Source organism: Salvelinus fontinalis, chromosome 7, assembly GCF_029448725.1.
Source record: "Salvelinus fontinalis isolate EN_2023a chromosome 7, ASM2944872v1, whole genome shotgun sequence".
NCBI classification, from domain to species: Eukaryota; Metazoa; Chordata; class Actinopteri; order Salmoniformes; family Salmonidae; genus Salvelinus; species Salvelinus fontinalis.
In genome coordinates, this window is record NC_074671.1 from 13,426,518 (window position 1) to 13,443,826 (window position 17,309).

General features: G+C 45.5%; 2 protein-coding genes across 3 annotated transcripts; one reads left to right on the forward strand and one right to left on the reverse strand.

Moving 5' to 3' along the window:
• The first annotated feature begins 6,678 nt into the window (after positions 1 to 6,678).
• Positions 6,679 to 15,135, forward strand: hgd (homogentisate 1,2-dioxygenase). The gene is made up of 14 exons (XM_055928290.1): positions 6,679 to 6,869; positions 8,595 to 8,666; positions 8,827 to 8,915; positions 9,071 to 9,176; positions 9,253 to 9,312; positions 9,434 to 9,525; positions 9,615 to 9,649; positions 9,738 to 9,817; positions 10,324 to 10,423; positions 10,513 to 10,637; positions 13,864 to 13,968; positions 14,059 to 14,185; positions 14,356 to 14,537; positions 14,622 to 15,135. Exons 1-14 carry the CDS (start codon positions 6,855 to 6,857, stop codon positions 14,763 to 14,765), a joined length of 1,332 nt encoding a protein of 443 aa, XP_055784265.1. The 5' UTR covers positions 6,679 to 6,854; the 3' UTR covers positions 14,766 to 15,135.
• Positions 14,929 to 17,240, reverse strand: LOC129859001 (NADH dehydrogenase [ubiquinone] 1 beta subcomplex subunit 4-like). Of its 2 annotated transcripts, none has more exons than XR_008760119.1 (3): positions 16,691 to 17,240; positions 16,044 to 16,381; positions 14,929 to 15,258 (listed from the first exon to the last, which is right to left on the reverse strand). XR_008760119.1 is itself a non-coding variant. In XM_055928292.1 (3 exons), exons 1-3 carry the CDS (start codon positions 16,865 to 16,867, stop codon positions 15,196 to 15,198), a joined length of 384 nt encoding a protein of 127 aa, XP_055784267.1. In that variant the 5' UTR covers positions 16,868 to 17,240; the 3' UTR covers positions 14,929 to 15,195. The 2 variants fall into 2 exon arrangements, 1 of the variants encoding a protein (XP_055784267.1); XM_055928292.1 differs by having other exon boundaries at positions 16,238 to 16,381.
• Between the last annotated feature and the right edge of the window lie 69 nt (positions 17,241 to 17,309).

Genomic DNA, 17,309 nt, shown 5'->3' on the forward strand with positions numbered 1-17,309 from the left:
TCTGGAGATGACAAGGTGGCCTGCTGTGGTGGAACTGAGTGCTGGTAGGGGAGAAGAAGGTCTGAAAGGTAAGGGGGGGGGGGGGGGTGAAACGCTTTGTAGGTCAGAAGAAGGATCTTGTAATGCGTTGGGAGACAGGGAGTTCACGTGTGTGTGCAGTATCATTAGGTATTCTATCTCGACCTGCCGGTCTGGTGAGGGCCAGTGGGAGAACAGCCCCGACCTGCAAGTCTGGTGAGGGCTAGTGGGGGAACAGCCCCGACCTGCAAGTCTGGTGAGGGCTAGTGGGGGAACAGCCCCGACCTGCAAGTCTGGTGAGGGCTTGTGGGGGAACAGCCCCGACCTGCAAGTCTGGTGAGGGCTAGTGGGGGAACAGCCCCGACCTGTAAGTCTGGTGAGGGCTTGTGGGGGAACAGCCCCGACCTGCAAGTCTGGTGAGGGCTAGTGGGGGAACAGCCCCGACCTGCAAGTCTGGTGAGGGCTTGTGGGGGAACAGCCCCGACCTGCAAGTCTGGTGTGGGCTAATGGGGGAACAGCCCCGACCTGCAAGTCTGGTGTGGGCTAGTGGGGGAACAGCCCCGACCTGCAAGTCTGGTGAGGGCTAGTGGGGGAACAGCCCCGACCTGCAGGTCTGGTGAGGGCTAGAAGGGGAACAGCCCGGACCTGCAGGTCTGGTGAGGGCTAGTGGGGGAACAGCCCCGACCTGCAGGTCGGGTGAGGGCCAGTGGGGGAACAGCCCCGACCTGCAGGTCTGGTGAGGGCCAGTGGGGGAACAGCCCCGACCTGCAGGTCTGGTGAGGGCCAGTGGGGGAACAGCTAGTCACACAGTCCAGTCCACAGTGAGGAATTCATAACTTTACACTCTCTGTCCCTGTGGGAGTCACCCAGGGGTCAAGAAAGGTGGAAAGAGAGAGAGAGAGCGAGAGAGATATAGAGAGACAGAGAGACAGATACAGAGAGACAGATACAGAGAGACAGATACAGAGAGACAGATACAGAGAGACCGATACAGAGAGACTGATACAGAGAGACAGACAGAGAGACCGATACAGAGAGACAGACAGAGAGACAGATACAGAGAGACAGACAGAGACAGACAGAGAGACAGACAGACAGACAGACAGAGACAGACAGAGAGACAGACAGACAGACAGACAGACAGACAGACAGACAGACAGACAGACACACACACACACACACACACACACACACACACACACACACACACACACACACACACACACACACACACACACACACACACACACACACACACACACATACATACATACATACATACATACATACATACATACATACATACATACATACATACATACATACATACAGTATATCACAAAAGTGAGTACACCCCTCACATTTTTGTAAATATTTGAGTATATCTTTTCATGTGACAACACTGAAGAAATGACACTTTGCTACAATGTAAAGTAGTGAGTGTACACTTTGCATAACAGTGTAAATTTGCTGTCCCCTCAAAATAACTCAACACACAGCCATTAATGTCTAAACCGCTGGCAACAAAAGTGAGTACACCCCTAAGTGAAAATGTCACACACATCATCAACCTCTCCCTCGCCCATGGAAATTTCCCCTCCAACTACAAAACAGCTGTAGTCACCCACATCTTAAAAAAGACAGGACTAGCTACCATCATCCTCAATAACTTCCGCCCCATTTCCACCCTCCCCTTCCTTGCCAATACTCTGGAATGTACTGGTGCCTCCCAATTACAAACCCACCTGCTAATCAACAACCTGTTTGAGCCCCTCCAGTCTGGTTTCCACCCCCTCCACAGTACTAAAATTGCACTTTTCAAAGTTATCAATGACCTCCTCCCCTCTGCTGATGCTGGTGCCCTGAACATTCTGATTCACCTTGACCAGAGTGCAGATATTGACACAGTGAGACATGAGATCCTCCTCACTAGGCTGGAGGGTCTGGGTGTTGAGGGCACTGCACTCTCCTGGCTACAATCCCACCTCACAAACCGGACCCACCACATCTCCCTCAATAGCCGCACCTCAGACTCAGCTGCAGTTGTACAGGGTGTTCCCCAGGGCTCTGTTCTGGGTCCCTTACTCTTCATCATCTACATCCTCCCCCTTGGTCAGATCCTTTGTCACTTTAACCTTGACTTCCACTGCTATATTCCTCAACCCACCTCTGACCCACATTGAATCCTGCCTCTCCGCAATAAAAACATGGATGCAACAAAACTTCTTCTAGATCAACAGTGATAAAACTGAACCTCATAGGCAACTTCTCCCTTCCTGAAGCTGAAACCCTCATACATGCATTCATCTCCTCCCGTCTTGACTACTGTAACTCACGACTCTCCGGCAGCAACTCAAGCTCCCTCCATAAGCTCCAAATGGTCCAAACTCTGCAGCCCACCTCCTCCCAAGTCCTGGGAGCATATCACCGCTGTCCTCCGTGAACTCCCTGTCTCCCAACGCATTACAAGATCCTTCTTCTGACCTACAAAGCGTTTCACCCCCCCCCCCCCCCCTTACCTTTCAGACCTTCTTCTCCCCTACCAGCACTCAGTTCCACCACAGCAGGCCACCTTGTCATCTCCAGATGGAATCTCCAAAGCTTGGCTACAAGGGCCTTCTCAAGGGTTGCTCCTAGGCTCTAGAACTCCCTCCCTCCAGCCATCCATGACTCGGTGTCCATCACTATCTTTCAGTCCCTCCTAAAGCCCCACCTCTTTAACAAGGCCTACCCTTAACCCCCCATACACACACAGACACACACACACACACACACACACACACACACACACACACACACACACACACACACACACACACACACACACACACACACACACACACACACACACACACACACACACACATACACACACACCCTACCTCTTCCACTATAATGGGTTCGTTTCCAAATCCCAACCTGACCCTCCTCATACACTGATACATCACAACCTCTCCGTTCTTTCAGACCACCTTTCTCTTTACTCATGTTTTGTTTAGTCTGATGTTTTATTTTGACTCCTGTTTATTTTTTATTATTATTATTTATTTTTTTACAATTGTAAAGGGATTTTGGGTCCTTCGCACGGACACAACACACCGATCCACATATATATTCTGACATAAATAATTGGTAAATCCAATGACTAACCAGCAGCACGAGTCGTCCACAAAGCGCTAAAGTCTGTTGTGTTTTGTTGCATTACTTCTCTTTTTTTTTAAGTACATCTTTATAACCAAGCAATTCCAAAGCAATTTTCTCTGTGGGTGGAGAGTGTAATTTTGATTCTGTGACACAGTGATGTGTTAGAAACTGGGAGCCGGTACTAAAAGGCATGTGTAGAGAGAGTGTGTGTGTGTGTGTGTGTGTGTGTGTGTGTGTGTGTGTGTGTGTGTGTGTGTGTGTGTGTGTGTGTGTGTGTGTGTGTGTGTGTGTGTGTGTGTGTGTGTGTGTGTGTGTGTGTGTGTGTGTGTGTGTGTGTGAGAGAGAGTGCTTTAATGTGTGTGTGTGTAAGGAGCTGTAATATCCATTAAGCGTGTGTGTGTGTGTGTCTCAGAGAGGGCATCGTTTAATGACTCCTGAATAATGCGCTTCTCGTTAAAACTATCGTTGTGGAAACCTGAGGGCGTGAACCAGGAGAGAGCAATGCACGGCAACAGTCTTTATCTTCATAATAAGCCATTTGCATAACATTAGTGGAGTAGAACGCAGAAGAGACTCAACTCAGAGAAGGAGAGAGAGAGAGAGAGAGAGAGAGAGGCAGAGACATAGAGAGAGACAGAGAGGTAGAGAGACAGAGACAGAGACAAAGACAGAGAGAGGGAGAGAGAGAGAGAGAGGTGGGAGAGACAGAGAGATAGAGGAGGGAGAGAGAGAGAGAGAGAGAGAGAGAGAGAGAGAGAGAGAGAGAGAGAGAGAGAGAGACAGAAAGAGAGACAGAGACTGGCATAGAAGGGCCTTCTTGCCTTGTCTCAGCTCGTGCACAGCTTTGTGGAAAATATTTGTGGCGCTGATGTTTAGGCCGAGGTATGTATACTAGTACATGTGCCTGGAAATGGAAATGATTGATTTCCCCTTCAGGATATCCCATATCTACTGGGTGAAATACCACAGTGTGCCGTCACAGCAGCTCGATTTGTGACCTGTTGCAACAAGAAAAGGTCAACCAGTGAAGAACAAACACCATTGTAAATACAACCCGTATTTATTTTTATTTAATTTCCCCTTTGTACTTTAACTATTTGCACATCGTTACAACACTGTATATATACATAATATGACATTTGTAATGTCTTTATTCTTTTGGAACTTCTGTGAGTGTAATGTTTACTGTTCATTTTTATTGTTTATTTTACTTTTGTTTATTATCTATTTCACTTGCTTTGGCAATGTTATCATATGTTTCCCATGTTTCCCATGTTTCCCAATAAATCCCTTAAATTGAAATTGAATTTGAATTGAAATTTAGAGAGAGAGAGAGACATCGAGCGTGACACTTGATTTCAGAGCAGGAGAGACAGAGAGGGTATACTAGATGTCCTTGCAAATGTAATCAGCGTTATGTGGAGCTGCTGGGTGTGGCTGTGTGTGTGTGTTAGTGTGTGTGTGTACAATGGACAATTCGTGTTGCTGGTTAATCAATGGAGTTACCAATTATTTACATTAGAAGATATTTGTGGATCGGTGTGTTGTGTTTGTGTGTGTATAGCTGTGGATGTTTTCTGCATACATATGAGTAGAGATCCTGTCTTTGGGATAGCCTATGCCAAGGCCTTCTCAACACAAGTGTTTTGTTGTGATCACATTATATATTTTACTTTGTAATTTACATTTACAGTTACAGTTACATTTTAGTAATTTAGCAGACACTTATCCAGAGCAACTTAGGCCATATAACGGTTACGGACAACAAGGAAATGTGTTTCAATATTTTCAATGTTTCAACCATTCAGGTTAAAACGCAGACTTGTCCAGACAAGCTGATCCTGGGTGTGTTTTGGGTGCATTGGGGTTTGTAGCAGGTGAGTTAAGATATGCATGCCATTTCCCATCAGTCCATTGAGTCCAGCAGGCCCCTAATAACAAACCATTTACTGCCCACTTACTCATGCATAGATACAACTGCGGATGCAATAGGTTACTTTCCTCCATTCTTCAGTCTTTCAGTCTCTCATAGAACACTACCCGGTGAGGAGACAAATACTGCAGAATTCTATCATCAAACTCGGAGGTGATATTCAAATCTCTCATTTCTTTCTCAATCCAAGGAGCAGATCAATTTCCGTATACCTGGTCGCGATATTTTCCGCCGTTGGGCTTTCTCGTGTGCGACGAGGCACACCGCGGGGCACCCGCGACAACTGCACGCCTCGCTGGAGAACAGTTACTTCTGTCGCGTCGAGTTTATTTGCGCCTCGCTATGAGAATTGCCTTCATTTACCTTTGCCCGAACCCACCCTAAAAGAAAATAAAAACACAAGAGAGGGGATTGGGATGAAGAATGAGAAAGGGAAATGTATTCTTTTTGATACTGCTGGGACATTAGCTGCGCCCAGTTTGGTCCTCTCCTTTTGACAAAAATGAACTGAATAAATTTTCCCTATAATGTAGATATTTTTCGTCCTTTGTTCTGTATTGTATGTTGTTTAGATGAAAATTCGATTCCATGTTAAATATTGATGTATTAGTCATTTAAATTATTCTGAATAAAAAAATAGATGTGGTTTAAAGCAGATAAAAAAAAGAATCAATCATTTGTTATTCTCTATCCCACAGATTGCTTGTTCCTTTTGATTCTATCCACAATGATAAAGGCCTATACCTCTGATTCTTCCATTAGGTCCTATGCTAAACTCAATCATTCATAGGCCTTTATAAACGGGATGGTTCAGCACTGAATGTTGATTGGCTGACAGCCTGACAGCCGTGGTATATCAGACTGTATACCACGGGTATGACAAAATATGTATTTTTACTGCTCTATTTACATTGGTAACCAGTTTATAATTAGCAATAAGGCACAAGGATGTGTGGTATATGGCAAATATACCAAGGCTAAGGACTGTATCCAGGCACTCTGCATTGCATCATGCGTACTAACTGCCCATAGCTATGGTATTCTGGCCATATACCACATCCCCCTTGTGCCTTATTGCTTAAACATACCACACGCTCAGCAGGCCTGACTATATTGCCACTGATGTCCTTTCCAACATGGCCAGCTAAGTAATGGAGTCATCATCTCCTTGGTTTTAGTCATAGAATTAAGAAGTAGAATGGTAATTGAATAAGATCTCTATAATGTCAGTGCATTGTTGTGCATCACCATATAAATCATTTATATTCATTATATTTCTACGTGCATCACCATCAGCGCAGTCAGTGCATCCGTAGCCCCGATGTGGATGGAACGTAAAACTACACGTGTCATGGCCATTGGACCCATGTTGGATCTAAAAGGTGGCTTGGGGTTGTATTTGCTTTCGCTATGACTTTGGTCCCTGTTTGCTCACTTCTGAGCAAACAGCCTCTCCACCCCTCGGTCTCTATTTTTCTATGCATATCCACCCCTTTCTCCCAGAGAGAACCCCCCCCCCCCCCCCCCCATACGTCACGGACCGGTCTGGTCTTAATTAAAGCCATATTGAGAAAGAGCATAAATCCAACCCTCCTCTCCTCTTTTTTTCACTCTCTCCATCTCGGGACGTGGGGGTTGTGTGGCGTATTGGTTAGGTACCGTAGACTGAGGCACTGGAGAGAAATAGTTACGTTTTAACCAGCGTGTTGGACTTTAAACAAGTATTTTCTTCAGTTGGACAGTTTCATAAGGAAGCACAATGTCTGGGCTTAAGGTAAGGACTAAGGAGGAACAACTTCCGTAAATATTACCTCCATTTATAATGAATCTAAGTTCAGGTTCTATTTTTGCAGAGGGCTGTTATTTCTCATAAATTGTTCTTCATTTAAAATAACAAATGCTGACATATGGGAACGATAAGCATATATATCGTATCTTTTGTCATTTGAATTTTAAACATTAGCTATCAATCGCATCAACAAATGTCCGAAATCTCATGATATGCAATGCAAGACTAAACTGTGTTTTGCAAAACTAAACTGTGTTTAATAAATCTGGAGCCTACTGCCACGGTCAAGCGGTGCGCTGAAGGGGCGTTCCCTTATGTCCAATCAGCGCGCTGGGTTTAGCAGCTGCCCAGATGCGTCCTAGCCGCTTGTGGAACGCAGAGTTCTGAGCGCAGTTAACACGGTTAACACTTTAATCAGTTGGCAGCCATTGTGCCACTCATGTTTCATTCAGCCACTGTCATTTATTGAGAATTTGGGCATCATTCTTCCACACCAAGTAAACTACACTGCAAGGAATGTAATCACGTGAGCGCGCGCATTACTGCAAAAAGATGCGTGCGCTTTTGCAGACCCGCGATGACTTAGCACAATTTCTTTGGTTTGTGGGTGCGCCAAGTTCCAAGCGTGGGCTACTGTGAGGAGAAAGAGAGAAAATGGGGTCGTGCTGCTGTGACGTTGCATGGCTACATCAGAAAAGTCACGTAGGTTTGCATTGTGTGCCAAGTATGCAAACAGATGACACAAGTACTCATAAAAGCTAAATGTTATGTAAAATGTTGGTCCCGTGTTTCATGAGCTGAAATACAAGATCCCATATAATGTCCATAAGTACAAAAAGCTTATTTCTCTTAAATTCTGTGCACAAATTTGTTTGCATCTGTTAGTGAGCATTTCTCCTTTACCAAGATAATCCATTCCCCTGACAGGTGTGGCATATCAATATGCTGATTAAACAGCAGGATCATTACACAGGTGCACTTTGTGCTGGGGACAATAAAAGGCCACTTTAAAATGTGCAGTTTTGTCACACAACACAATGCCACAGATGTGTCAAGTTGAGGGAGCGTGCAATTGGCATGCTGACTGCAGGAGTGTCCATCAGAGCAGTTGCCAGAGAATGTAATGTTCATTTCTCTACCATAAGCCACCTCCAACATCCTTTTTGTCAGTATGTCCAACCGGCCTCACATCCGCAGACTACGTGTAACCACGCCAGCCCAAGACCTCCACCTCCGTCTTTTTCACTTGCGGGATCGTCTGAGACCAGCTACCCAGACAGCTGATGAAACTGTGGGTTTGCACAACCAAAGAATTTCTACACAAACTGTCAGAAACCGTCTCAGGGAATCTCATCTGCATGCTCGTCGTCCTCACCAGGGTCTTGACCTGACTGCAGTTCAGCGTCGTAATCGACTTCAGTGGGCAAATGTTCACCTTCGATGGCCACTGGCACGCTGGAGAAGTGTGCTCTTCATGGATTCCCAGATGTGCGATCCCTAGATTAGGGGCCTAATGATTTTATTTCAATTGACTGATTTCCTTATATGAACTGTAACTCAGTAAAATCTTTGAAATTGTTGCATTTATATTTTTGTACAGTGTATAAGGACTCAACAACATAGACATGATTATGTCATAATATAATGCAATACTGAAGCCAGATGTAAAGTATCACTGTCAACTGTCGTACCTCTCTCAATCTCCTCCAGTACCTGAGTGGGTTTGGGAATGAGTTCTCCTCTGAAGACCCTCGCTGCCCAGGGTCCTTACCTGAAGGACAGGTAACATTCCACACGAGGCCTACACCTCACCTGTTATCCAACAACACCCCTCAAACCACACCTGTATAGCCTACATTGTAGGTTCTGTAGCCCCTGCAACACCCCTCACCCCTCTGTTACCCCCTCTGGGATGTTGAACCCAGCTCTGTTGTCTCTCCAGAACAACCCTCAGGTGTGTCCCTATGGCCTCTATGCTGAACAACTCTCTGGCTCCGCCTTCACCTGCCCACGGCCAACCAATAAGAGGAGGTATCCAGTCATTTAATAGTGATTGACAGGAATGTATCCTCCTTTCAATGGTCCTCAGTTTATGTGTACAGAAAAGCAATTTTCTGCACTTATTCATGGACATGCACACAGACGAACACACTATCTTTGCTAACTTTCTTTCCTCGATTCTACAGCTGGTTATACCGTATCCTGCCGTCCGTCCGCCACAAGCCCTACACCGCAATGCACTGTGGGAACCTAACAGAGAAATGGGACGAAGTGGAACCTGACCCTAACCAGGTACAGAGAGAAATGGAGAGAGAGAGAAAAACAGGGAAATTAGGTCTCAACATTTTAAAATGTTTCCTTTTCGTAGCTCCAATGGATGCCGTTCACCATCCCCAAATCCTCAGAGAAGAAAGTGGACTTTGTGACGGTAAAACATAATCCCTCGTTCACTCAGGCCTCTGGTTTTACTTGGTAGAAAATAGCTGTTTCTGCTGCATAGCCTGTTATCTGTCCGGGATCTGAATGGTTCTCCCATCTGTCAACCATAGGGTCTGCACACCCTATGTGGAGCAGGAGACACCAAGTCCCGCAATGGGATCGGCATCCACATGTTCACCTGCAACACCTCCATGGTTGACAGGTGTGTATGTGTGTGATCATCGCTCCCATATTTGAGCTTTACAACTCTGAGCCCCATGTCAACAATTTTATGTGGTCTCTGCTTTTCAGGTGTTTCAACAATTCAGATGGAGATTTCCTCATTGGTCAGTCAAATATGCAGTTTCTTTTAGTAAAGGTACACATGTTAAGTTAATAAGCAATAAGTAAGTACCCCCCCATTCTCTCTCTCAGTGCCCCAGCATGGTGAGATTCTGATCACTACAGAGTTTGGGAAGATGATGGTGGAACCCAACGAGATCTGTGTCATCCAGGTGAGACGGCAGCACCAGAGAACTTAAGCCTGTCAATCTTGACAGCTCTCAACGACAAAACCATGCTTCACATGAATCCCTCTCATTGTCAACCTTCACCTGTAACTGTCAACCTGTAACTGTCAACCTGCAACAGTAACTGTCAACCTTCACCTGTAACTGTCAACCTGTAACTGTCAACCTGCAACTGTAACTGTCAACCTTCACCTGTAACTTTCAACCTGTAACTGTCAACCTTCACTTGTAACTGTCAACCTGTAACTTTCAACCTGCAACTGTCAACCTTCAACTGTAACTATCAACCTTCACCTGTAACTTTCAACCTGTAACTATCAACCTTCACCTGTAACTTTCAACCTGCAGCTGTCAACATTCACCTGCAACTTTCAACCTGCAACTGTCAACTTTCAACCTGTAACTTTCAACCTGCAACTGTCAACCTTCACCTGTAACTCAACCTTCACCTGTCCCCTCGCCTCTATCTGTATGTCCCTTGTGTGTTGCAGCAAGGGATGCGTTTCAGTGTGGATGTGTTCGGGGAGACCAGAGGCTACGTGTTGGAGGTGTACGGAGCCCACTTTGAGCTTCCCGACCTGGGACCCATAGGTGTGTGTGACACCATTCCTCCTCAAAGTGACACCTTGACCCTCCCACCTTTCAACGCAATAACATTTGTGAACCTATCATCTTCCTAGGGGCCAACGGACTGGCCAATCCCAGGGACTTCCTGACTCCGGTAGCGTGGTATGAGGACCGTGAGGTGGCCACAGGCTACACCGTCATCAACAAGTATCAGGGCAAACTGTTCTCCAGCCAACAGGTGTGTACGTGTGCGTGTGCGTGACGTGAGTACACGTGTGTCTTTGGGTCATATGTACATGTTCTGTCACAGACGTTACAATACACAGCACTATAATTCATGATAGTAGCTTGTAATATATACATGGGACACCACTAATGTTAGCGATTAGCTATCTAGCCGTCCCAACTCCGAGAATAGCTGCACGTTAACATTGAACTGCCCTCCCCGATTATTTAATGTAAAATGCCTGACAGTTCTGATCAGCAGGCTCCCGTCTCGGCTCACTTACCAGCCTTAATCATAATTAGTTAACGCGTCCTGGAGTTCCCGCCAGATACCTGTCTTTTCAGAAGGGGAGAAAACCTTGCTCGAGTTAAGCATTCATTTCAGCATATTTTACCGGGGAATGATTTCCCACCCCGCTCTGAAAGCATCCTGTCGAGCAGGTAATTGGATCGACTCATTTTGTCTGACAGGAGGGGATTTTAAAGAGACAGGGAAGGGGAGGACGAAGGGTGTGTGTGTGTGTTAGGGAGGGAGGTAACCGTGGAAACACCTGTGTTACAGGGGATACAGTGTATTCAGGAAGTATTCAGACACTTTCACTTTTTCCACATTTGTTAATTTACAGCCTTATTCTAAAATGGATTAAAATATATATTTTTTATCAATCTACACACAATATCACACAATGACAAAGCAACAACAGGTTTTTAAACATTTTTGCATATGTATTACAAATAAAAAACAAATCAAATTTTCATAAGTTTTCAGACCCTTTACTCAGTACTTTATTGAAGCACCTTAGGCAGCGATCAAATCCTTGAGTCTTCTTGGCGCTACAAGCTTGGCACACCTCTATTTGGGTATTTTCTCCCATTCTTCTCTGCAGATGCTCTCAAGCTCTGTCAGGTTGGATGGGGAGCATCGCTGCACAGCTATTTTCCTGTCTCTCCAGAGATGTTCGTCCGGGCTCTGGCTGTGCCACTCAAGGACATTCAGAGACTTGTCCCGAAGCCACTCCTACGTTGTCTTCGCTGTGTGCTTAAGGTCGTTGTCCTGTTGGAAGGTGACCCTTCACCCCAGTCTGAGGTGCTGAGCTCTCTGGAGCATGTTTTCATCAATGATCTCTCTGTACTTCGCTCCGTTCATACTTCCCTCTGTCCTGACTCGTCTCCCAGTCCCTGCCGCTGAAAAACATCCCCACAGCATGATGCTGCCACCACCATGCTTCCCCATAGGGATGGTGGCAGGCTTCCTGTTGACGTGACGCTAGGTATTCAGGCCAAAGAGTAAAATCTTGGTTTCATCAGTTCAGAGAATCTTGTTTCTCATGATCTGAGAGTCCTTTAGGTGCCTTTTGGCAAACTCCAAGCGGGCTGTTCCACAGGTAGACTCCAGTCAAGTTGTAGAAACATCTCAAGAATGATCAATGGAAACAGGATGCACCTGAGCTCAATTTGGAGTCTCAAGGCGAAGGGTCTGAATTCTTATATAAATAAGGTGTTTTTTAATTTTTAATACATTTGCAAATATTTCTAAAAACCAGTTTTTGCTTTGTCATTATGGGGTTTTATGTGTAGATTGATGAGGAAAAACATGCATTTTATCCATTTTAGAAAAAGGCTGTAACGTAACAAAATGTGTATAAAGATCTAAATACTTCCCAAATGCTCTCTGTGTGTCTGGGATATACACCGGTCCCCTCTCTTTCATTAACCTCTCCCTCTCTACATCCACCTCTCTTTCTCTTAGTCATCTCTGGGTTACACACCGGTCCCCTCTCTTTCATTAACCTCTCCCTCTCTACCTCTCTCCATCCACCTCTCTTTCTCTTAGTCATCTCTGGGTTACACACCGGTCCCCTCTCTTTCATTAACCTCTCCCTCTCTCCCTCTCTCCATCCACCTCTCTTTCTCTTAGTCATCTCTGGGATATACACCGGTCCCCTCTCTTTCATTAACCTCTCCCTCTCTCTACCTCTCTCCATCCACCTCTCTTTCTCTTAGTCATCTCTGGGATACACACCGGTCCCCTCTCTTTCATTAACCTCTCCCTCTCTCTACCTCTCTCCATCCACCTCTCTTTCTCTTAGTCATCTCTGGGATATACACCGGTCCCCTCTCTTTCATTAACCTCTCCCTCTCTCTACCTCTCTCCATCCACCTCTCTTTCTCTTAGTCATCTCTGGGTTACACACCGGTCCCCTCTTTCTTTCATTAACCTCTCTCTACCTCTCTCCATCCACCTCTCTTTCTCTTAGTCATCTCTGGGTTACACACCGGGTGTTGGGGCTTGCACTTTCTCTCTCCTCCCCACCTAACCTGAAACTGGTGTGTGTGTGTCACACATATTGGAAGTGTGGGGGGTCAGGTTCCGTCTCTGTCTCGTCCTGCTGTTTGGTCCCCCTGCAGAGAGATGGAATTGCTCAAATTAACTTATTATTTGCTTGACTGGGCCAATATGTTTTTTTCCCCTTTTTTCTCGCACTCTGTTTTTAATCGAGTCTGGCAGAGTTATCACAGGAACTGTAATACCCAAGAGATTACCTGCCTTGGGGTACTCCGACCCCCTGGGTGCATGGTGACTGTGTGTTTGTGTGTGCGCTTGTACTGCATGCGAGTGTGTTAGTATGTCATTTTATGGAGAATGCGTGTCTGGGAGAATGTGTGTGCTCGCGCACGTTCGAGAGGGTACATGGGTACACAGGGGGTACACAGTCCTGAAGACAGCTTCAGCTGTAATGAATAATATTGATTTTAGAACTCCCATTGAATGTCTCTTTCACAGTGACATCAGAACTGCTATATAAAATTGCTGTGGTTTTAACAATCAAGATGAAGAAATATCTCTACACCGTCTTCGTGTCTCTCTCCCCACCCCATCTCTCTCCGAGCCGAGGGCCCTGAAACTTTGGGAATGTTTGATTGTGAAACCAATTAGTGCATAAATTCCTGGAGCTGAAGATCACAGCGAATGGTGTGATTGAAAAGAATAGTAGAGAAGGAGAGGAGGCCACCGTTCAAAATCAGCAATTATCCTCACGTTCTTTTTTCCCTTATGCTGGTCTACGCCTGTTTTTCAATTCTGAATATCAAGGGCCCTCTTTCCTGAAATGAAAATTGACTTGAGGTACGGCTAGATCTCAAGTTCCAAGGTGCGGTAGACCAGGGGATACTGACGCCTGCCTCACCCCTACTATACATTTGAACATTATTCTATTCCTTCTTGTGTGTGATTGCAGAGTTTCTCTCCCTTCAATGTGGTAGCGTGGCATGGAAACTACACACCATACAAATACAACCTGGAGAACTTTATGGTCATCAACTGTGTGGCCTTCGATCATGCGGTGAGAACCTCACACACACACGCACACATAAGCACGAACACACACACACACACACACCCTAACCCTTCCTCTCCTCCATCTGTGCACCAGGATCCTTCCATCTTCACAGTGTTGACGGCCAAGTCCACTCGTCCAGGAGTCGCCATGGCTGACTTTGTCATCTTCCCCCCGCGCTGGGGAGTGGCCGACCACACATTCAGACCCCCGTACTACCACAGTACGACCACACACACACACACACTTCTAACCCTAAGAACAAATAACACACTTGCTCGTCTTCAGTTCTGATGTTACCGAGAACTTTGTCCTTTTCTGGCATAGCCATCTAGTGACTGTAATGTATTTTGTAGTAGTGTGTTGTCAGAGCTCCCCTTGTCTGTGTTCCAGGGAACTGTATGAGTGAGTTCATGGGGCTGATCAAGGGCCACTATGAGGCCAAGAAGGAGGGCTTCCAGCCAGGAGGGGGCACTCTCCACAGCATGATGACCCCCCATGGCCCTGACAGAGACTGCTTCGAGAAGAGCAGCACCGCTCTCCTCAAACCAGAGAGGGTGGCCGAGGGGACCATGGTAACATATGGGAGCACACACGTGATGAAATTATAAAACTGTAAATATCAGTAAGCCGTCAAGTAACATACCTCTCTCTCTCAGGCCTTCATGTTTGAGTCGTCGTTCAGCATGGCGGTTACTAAGTGGGGTCTGGAGACGTGTCAGAGGCTGGACAAGAGCTACTACCAGTGCTGGGAGCCGCTACGCAAACACTTTGACCCCAACTGGAGACCAAGCAAACAGTAGAGAAGCAGAACAGTCATTGCTTCCCCTAGATCACATTCAAGGCATGGTGCAAAGGCCCATAAAGTCAACATCCTGGACCTCTTTAGCTTCATACCACTATACCGTGGCTCAATTCATTCTATCACTCACAGCCTAATAGAGTGTTTGGGTAATTGGCGTATGCTTGTTTTTTTAAGATTAACCGGTTCATTGATTAAAAAAAAAAGGTACTAGACAAAAGTGAATGAATAAAAATACCCTGGAAGACTTGTTAGCAAGTTTTCACCACTCTGCTGCTCATGTCATTCACAGCCCTTGTATGTTTGTAGTGACAGGCAGACACTTTATTTGCTTTTCAACAATAAAGGACGTTTTATTAAGTTAACAATAATAGATACACACTGACATTAACTCTACAATACTTTACAATGGAAGTCTGCAATGAGCAAACTCAATAGGCAAGCTTGAACTTGCGGTCGTAGGTCCCAGCTTTGATCTGCTCCTCCTTCTTGTCCTGCAGACAGCGGGGGGGGGGTTAATGAGGTCCCGATGGCAACAGAGAGACAGCATCGTCACCTAAGCCAGGGTCTCCCAAACTAATTTCTGCCCCCCCCCCCCCCCCTTTTTTTTTCTCCCTAGCACAACACAGCTGTTTCAAATAATCAAAGCTTGATAATTAGTTATTTGACTCAGCTGTGTAGTGCTTAGCGAAAACCAAAAAGACTGAGTTTGGGAAGCCCTGCTCTAAGCAACCTCCTCTTGGTGGCGTGTTTATAATATGAACTAATGTCTCATGAATAAATACAGGGATGTTTTTCTTCCTCTCAGTGGAGAAATAGCAGAGGAATTACAGCACAGTGTGAGCCTCGGTACACAGGTCTGTGACAGCTCTCTCGGATTCAGAGAGAGGATCTTAATAACAATGGAGGTGCCATGTAGACTGTCACAAAGAATGGTGGCGGAGTAGAAGATGAGCTTAGATAGCCTAGCGTGTGTTCTTCTCCCTGACTTCAGTTTCTTACAAAAAAAACATTTGGCAGAAATCTTGAAACTATTATGGAGTCAGACAAAGCTTCAAAGTGTATTTGCTTCCAATAATGCAAAAATTATAACTTCACCATGTCGATGATCTAAGATGAATTTACTGAGAGTGACTTAATACGGGCTCTGTCTGAGGGCTCATACTCCAATCACTTCTGTATTAGACAGCAAATGTGTCTGTTCAATAGATGACCTTAATGGGCACAGTCTGGTGGCCCTGTACAAATGTGCCTTCATAATATAGATAGGATCACTTACCTAATATTGAATTGTTTAAGTCATGTTTTTTAAAAAAAACCCTGAGTGGTAGATCTCATTTTGTATTTTGACTCAAAGTGATCTTGACTCAGAAAAGGTTGTTGACCACTGGTATAGAGGCTAGGGTGGATTTGGAACAGACCCCTAATGTCAGGGAACAAGTAGGATAAGGGTTGGTGTCATCTCATCCATACCCTGTCCATCTTCAGTACGTAGTACAGGACGAAGAGGGGAACCACTCCAAAGAGTCCACCTAGCAGTGACGTCTTCTTGGTGGCTCTGAAGTGGTTGTAGGGGTTGGTGCGTGCGTACACCCAGCGTGTCAAGGCAGGGTCTTCCTGTAAACACAAAAAACAGCATGTCAATAATGATGGCCACTCTTTGAGAGTGGGTGCCAGTCTTATTGCAGTCTACTACTATCGTAAGAACGGTTGAATTCAGAAACAGTCATGTTCCCCCAGAATTCATTTAACTGAATACAACAATGCTTCACAAATTAGTTTAAATAGCAAACTTACTCCGAAATTGTAACATCAACAAAAGTAACGTTAGTTAGCAAACCCCATCAATAGCATTACTTCTGGGGGAACTGTGGGTCTGACATTCGCAAGCTAGCTAGCGTTAGCATGTTATCTCACTCTACTTACAATAAGCTCTTTTCTGTGCGGGTTGTTGAGCTGCATCTGATATTGTCTCTTCAGCTGGGCCCTTAAACCAGCCCTCTCCTCTTCGGCACGTCTCTGGTCCAGCGAAAGGTTGAAATATTCAGCTGGGTCCAACGTTTTTGGCCGAGTGGCCAAGGGCGCTTCGCGGTAGTCCGCCATGTTTGTGAGTAGAGACCAATGACAGTAGAGACAGACAACGTGATTAGATTACCACAAAGTATCGCGTTCTCTGCCAGCAGGCTAGTTTTCCATGGCAACATGAAGCATTCCACACGAACTTGTCAATTTTGGGGGGGACTGTCAACTTTTGAGTGCCTAAAAATATCCACAAAGACTTCCAGTGGCGATTTTAGCATGTAAATCTTTGTATTGCAAAAATAAAATAAAAATACAAAGTGAGATGCATGCGAGCAAAGCCACAACACTAAACGATACATTAATTGCACTATAACGGTGACAAACGGTGTCTGTTAGGGCCTACATAAAGCTGTCCCAACAGCAGTCCCAACATCTTACCATTGCTACACCTGTCTATCAGCAGAGCCTTTTCTGGCAGCGAAACAGTTCATTCAGCCTCATTTAATGCCTTTAAAAAAAACAT

What these genes read in the sequence shown, in the direction of transcription:
- hgd (XM_055928290.1), top strand. An exon ending in CGGCCAACCAATAAGAGGAG is followed by an intron (nt 8,916 to 9,070) that starts GTATCCAGTCAT and finishes TCGATTCTACAG; the next exon opens with CTGGTTATACCGTATCCTGC. An exon ending in GTGTGGCCTTCGATCATGCG is followed by an intron (nt 13,969 to 14,058) that starts GTGAGAACCTCA and finishes TCTGTGCACCAG; the next exon opens with GATCCTTCCATCTTCACAGT.
- LOC129859001 (XM_055928292.1), bottom strand. Translation starts at nt 16,867, where the DNA reads ATGGCGGACTACCGCGAAGCGCCCTTGGCCACTCGGCCAAAAACGTTG. An exon ending in CGCACAGAAAAGAGCTTATT is followed by an intron (nt 16,382 to 16,690) that starts GTAAGTAGAGTG and finishes TTGTGTTTACAG; the next exon opens with GAAGACCCTGCCTTGACACG. An exon ending in ACGTACTGAAGATGGACAGG is followed by an intron (nt 15,259 to 16,237) that starts GTATGGATGAGA and finishes CGCTGTCTGCAG; the next exon opens with GACAAGAAGGAGGAGCAGAT.